This window comes from Morone saxatilis, unplaced genomic scaffold (genome assembly GCF_004916995.1).
Source record: "Morone saxatilis isolate NCDOM2014 unplaced genomic scaffold, NCSU_SB_2.0 Contig19, whole genome shotgun sequence".
In the NCBI taxonomy this organism is placed as follows: Eukaryota; Metazoa; Chordata; class Actinopteri; family Moronidae; genus Morone; species Morone saxatilis.
The window spans coordinates 23,297-29,320 of NW_023339751.1; the positions used below are offsets into that span (position 1 = coordinate 23,297).

Here is a 6,024-nt window from a genome sequence, read left to right on the forward strand (position 1 = left end):
GACAAGTTGGGACTGAAATGGGACAAGCTGGCAGGTGTGACAACGGATGGTTGTCCAAATCTGACGTTGTTGATGTTGGACTGAAGAGAATGCAGGACAAAGTGACAGAAATGGACATTTTGACTTTGTATGATACATCAGGAAGGGTTGTCTAAGTCAGTGTTAAAGATGAACCATGTTGTTGTACCTAAGATAATTCACTTTATCAGGGCCAGAGCAATTAATCAGTGAACAGTTTGTCTTTTGGAGGAAAATGAGACTGAACATGGTGACATAAGCTACCACACAGCTATCAGGTGGGACTTGAGAGAAGGGATTTGTGAGTTCTGTGTGAAGAAAGGAAAGGACATCCCCCAGCTTTCAGATAAAGACTGGGTGGCAGACCTTGGTTTTGCTGTAGATGTGACTGCACTAATGAATTAACTAAATGTCAAACTGCAATGCAAGGACCTTTTTGTGCATGAAATGTACAGCGCAGTGAAGGCTTTCATGAGGAAGTTGCAGCTTCTCTCAAGCCAATTAGAGGACAACATTCTCACCCTCTTGCCAACACTGAAGGAAGCCACACCATCAGCTGATCACCTCCACAGGTACTCATCCATGTTAGAAGCACTGCATGGGGAGTTTTCCCGGCGATTTCAAGACTTTAAAACAGTTGCGAGTGAAATGCACATGGTTTCTTCTGCCTGCAGCGTGGATAATGCACCCAGTGATGTTCAGATGGAAGTCATTGACCTGCAGTCTGACACACGTCTGGCAGAGCATTTTAGGTTAGTCTCACTGCTTTTACTGTTTCCTCAAAGAGGAGAACTTTCCACACATGAGGAGGCATGCTCAGAAGATTCTAGTCCTCTTTGGATCTACCTACGTATGTGAACAGACATTCTCAGTGATGATGTTCAACAAATCCAGATACAGATCCTCCATCACTGATGATCAGCTCTCAGCTGTCCTTCACATATCCACCTCAGACATTCAGCCACATTTCAATGCACTTGTTCAAGCGTTAGACAAACTGGAAGTATAATGAACTGAAAAACATTAAAAGCACTTATAGCTTTTTGTATAAAGGTGACCAACTGCTTATCTTAAACATTCTGCAAAACACCTTTTCAGTATTTATGAAGATTAAAATGTTAAAAATAAAATGAAACACTGATGTAATTATTGTTTTTACTGTTCATTACTTCTATAGGAGTATTTTCCTATTTGACCTACACCACAATTTCATATATTTATATAAATATTTACATCCTTATTCTTCTGATTACAAGCAGCAGCTAATCAATATATATAATTTACTGCTTTTTACAATGGGAGGGAATTAATATGGAGCAGAATTAAGTTCTAGTTATTGTTGGTTCGACCCTCCAACACAGTTCAGGTTTCTCATGTGGCCCCTTGTCAAAATTAATTGCCCACCACTGGTCTGGAGTATAAACACACAGAGTCCACTGAAAGTGTCTGAACCACGACTGCAGAGCTGGACCAATTCCCTTTATTGATTACAATTAAAACCACCTGATAGAATCAGATTCACACACAGAGCAAACTGACAGTAACACATCAACATTATATTTACATATATTTATAATATATGTATTTAATTTAATATATAGAATATATAATATGATATAATATATATAATATAATATATGTAATATATTACTGACACACTGCAACACAAATGGAAGGTTGTTTGGTTTGGATTTTATATATTTATTTGTTTTTTCTGTCTTCTCTTATCTTTAATTTCATTGTATTTATAGTCTTTGTATTTTATATTGAACATTATTTACAGACAGAGATTAATTATAGTTATTACCAATGATTATTTAATAACAATCAATAATTATAATCATTGATTATCATTATTATTAGAAACATGTCCAATAAATGAACAATTTTTAATAAGCAAGATGATCAATATTCAGTTCAAAGGAGTGTTTACTGTTTATATGACAACCAACAAATTCAGGTAAGAAAATATTGATCAATCCCCATTCTTTCATTACTTATTGACTGATTAATTAATTATTGATCAGAATAGTTGCTGAGGATTATTCTGTTAATTGATACATTGAGTCATTTCAGATCATTCATGTAATGACTGCAGTCAAAATAATCAGATAAACAGAATCAAACTGATTAAATGATTTGATTATTGATTATCTATATATATTATTATTGATAAGTTCATCAATCATCAGTCCAGTTTACTGTCAGCAGACGATGGATTGATAAATGACTCATCAATCATCAATGAATATACTTAAATAAAGTTACAGATACTATTGACTATTGATGGTTTTATATGTGAAAGAAAACATCTGATCAATATCAGTGACTTATTGATTGATCGTTTTAATGTAATCAATTCTCTGACGTCATTGACCATCAATAACACAAGCAGGAGGGGGTTGATCAGGTGAACTGGAACCTCTTCTATCTGATTTATTGATAAACGGATCGATAACTGATCACCACACTGTTTCTGCTGTTACCAAACGGTGCTAACAAGGCCACGCGCTGTTCGGGACTCACCTGCGGGTTGTAAGCGCTGGCGGGAGCTCCGGTGAGCCGCTGCGTCACTGCGTTCAGTCTGTAGTACATGTCTACGTCAGCTACCTGCCGGAACTCACCGGAACTCACCGGAACCGGAACCGAACCTGTTATTGCTCAGGACACACTGCTAACTGCTAACTGACGGCCCTGCGATGCCTGCGTGATGACGTAAGAGCAGCGCTGAAGGACCTGAAGGGCTGGAGCGCGTCCGTAGTCTGCCTGACCGGAAGTCCAAAACACTACAGAATAAAGTTCACTAAAAAGAAAACGTTTGAACGAATAGTGAAGTGGATGAATGGAGGGTGATTGGGGCATACAGCGTGAAACCAAATACTCAAAATGGCATGCACTAATTGATGTGGTGGGCGGGGCAATCATCAAACAGGAAGTTGACCTTGCATGCATCCTATGAGGAAAATGACATAAGCTTTAACTAGTTTTCATCATCAGGTCATGGAAATGTATCACACAAACCTTTAATGGAAACATGAAAATGTTGCACTAATGCAACATAATCAATAACAAATGTATCAATATCATATTTCTATTTTGTAATTAGGTTGTTTTTACACACAGTTTAGTTGAATAGGACGGTGCTAATGTGTATGTATATATAAGCATTGTGTATTCTCCATAGGCTCAGATTATTTCATGGACCTCAAATCAACCACAGAAATGTTAAAAGTTTATACTAATAGACTAACCAAACCTAACACCTCTGAACCCATCCTAACTAATCTACGGTTAGTAATCGTGACCCGTGAGACAGAAGAGAGAAATGTTTTACTGCAATTAAATGTGTTCAAAGGAAGGTGAGCAGAGGCAGCTTTATATTGTGTGAATTGAGGATGTAGGGAAGCATGTGAAATTATATCAAAGTATGAATTCAATTGTGTGATATATGTTTACACTAGCCTACATTAATTATGAGAAGTGTTGTATGCAACGCTTCCTTAATTCAGTATTTTATTGTATTTATTTTTATTTTTACAATATTTAATTTTTTTTTTCTACAGTAGCCAACTCAGTTTTATTTGTATAGCGCCAGTCTCATAACAGAAGTTATCCGGACACTTTTCAAATAGAACAGAGCCACCATGAGCAAGCACTTGAAGACAGCGGCAAGGAAAAACTTCCTTTTAAGAGAGAAAAACCTCGGACAGACCCCGACTCTAGGTGGGTGGCCATTTTTCTTGATGCCAAGGACCCATCGTTTAATGCAAAGAGCATGTTGATGGTCTTTAGATAACACTGAGCGCTGTACGCCAAAACAAACAGACACAGTTTTACCCACAAATTATCACTCGGACCAACAGTTAACTGCCCTGTACAATAACCCTACGACTCATCCACTGAATCTGGAAACTATTAATTATTTTCCCATTGTTAAAATTTATTTTTAAAAACATAAACCATAAATACTATCACTCTAATACATCTACATATGCTGTATATATATATACAGTATATACTGTCATATCCACCTACCCAATATACACAAAGAAACTTGCACATTAAATATTTAGTTCAATATCCTTTGCCATATTGTCTGCTGTCTACAAATCTTATTGATGTTCTGTTTATTTATGCTGTTAGTCTGTGTGTACATTTAGCAAAGAGTCAAATTCCTTTGTATGTATGCACATACCTGATTAATTAATAGTTAAAATACAATGTGTGCAAATCGCCAAAAATGGCCACTCAATCCAAAATGGCTTCCTGTTGGGTATGGGTCCCAGAGGGTTACACGTACATCTGAGGCTGCTCTATAGGGGGCGCCAGTGAGACCCATAAAATATTTAAATTCTTACAGCGACTGACGTATGTTGAAGCCTCCAAAAAAAAAATTTATTTGTTAAATATAATAATAGGAAATACAGAACATGCACTGAGAATCAGTACAGTATGTTACAGATATGTCAGTTTAGTGTATTTATAATGATGAGCAGCACAGATGGAACACTGTGGTTGTTTCGGTTGAAAACATGCATGCACTATTGAGCTTTATATGAAACGTTGCCATGTCACTGATTTTAATAAAGGAGGATGCATTGTTTATTGTATACATGTATGGTTTCCATTACCAAACCTTGGATGTATATTCAAGTAATTTAACTGTTTAATAGATGTGTAGTCTATTAAAATAAATATTTATTTTACAGATTCTATTGTAACAAAACTTGAGGTAGAAGTAACTCAACATTTCTGCTAATGTAAACCAACATTTGGATAAAATATTCAACCATTCTTATGGGGCTACAATTAACCCAGCATTGTGTCGGTCCAATAGTTACCTGGTCCAATGTGGTTGGGTGATTGGGTTGTTTTTAACCCAGCATTTTTGGTGAGTATCTATACACATATATACAAATACATAAAAAGAATATATATCTCTATATTCAACAGTTTTGCATTGAAGAATCAAGTATGTGAACACATTAGTTTAACAGTATAAAATATCTGTTGTTTTATATATATTTACATAATATATCATTTTATTAATTGTTTTTTAGTATACAGCTGAAACCTCAAACACATGCAGTTTTTAAGAGTCCATTTTTATTAGTTTTATAAACCTGCACTTCTTGATTTTTCCTTACCTTAAAAGGTTATAAGATTATCTCATGAACTGATCACTCTCATTAACAACTCATCAGGAACACAACCTGGTCCTTTAATGAAGAAATGAACAATATTTCAGAGATAAAGTGCTCTGTGAAACAGATAAATAGTGAGACTGATTAAAGGGACAGTCTGTGCAGTTGTGCTTCGGTTTGAACCCTGAAGTATTTCACACCAAAGAAGAAGAAATAGTGTCTTCAGTGAGATTATTAACACTTCAGCAACTCCACCATCATGACATTCAAAACCAAATGTTCGCAACACTTCAACTTCCTGTCTCTGAGTCTACAGTTGCCATGGAAACCGTGGACGGTGTCCAGCCGGTCCCAACAGATCCAGTTATACCACAGACTACTGGTTTAATCCTTGACAGTCCACAGAGAAGTTGGTCCTGAGGGGCGCAGGAAGTAGATCTGTTTCTATTTCTGAGATCAGGATCAGACCTGAAGGGGTTCACGTAGACTACGACAGGACTCCAGAAGGATCTTTAAGTCTGTCTGCGCAGGTCAAAGATCATTGTGATAGTGGATGGAAAATCATTTTACTTACTTGTTGATTTTAAACAATTCAACAAACACAAAGGTTTACAACAAATTAATATTATTCCCATGTTCTTCTTTTGTGATCTTCTTCAGGGAAATTATTAATAACTGAAACATTACTGACGATAATGTAGATTGATTATATTGAAGGTGAAAAGGTGTGAGAAGTTTTCCTAGGACATGCTGTGATGTCGATCTGTATTTCTTTTATATATATATATATATTTTGAGCTTTTATTGCCTTTATTTGATAGTGACAACTGAAACTAGATAGGAAAGGGGGGCAGAGAGAGGG

The 6,024-nt window shown here is 36.1% G+C and overlaps 1 protein-coding gene across 1 annotated transcript in view; it reads right to left on the minus strand.

Annotated features, from left to right (window-relative positions):
• LOC118329521 (echinoderm microtubule-associated protein-like 4) overlaps positions 1-2,613 on the minus strand; it is a 10,980-nt gene extending 8,367 nt beyond the window's left edge. Inside the window, exon 1 of the mRNA XM_035663738.1 lies at positions 2,505-2,613. Coding sequence (XP_035519631.1) covers positions 2,505-2,613 — 109 coding nt within the window. The remainder of the gene's footprint in view (positions 1-2,504) is intronic.
• Between the last annotated feature and the right edge of the window lie 3,411 nt (positions 2,614-6,024).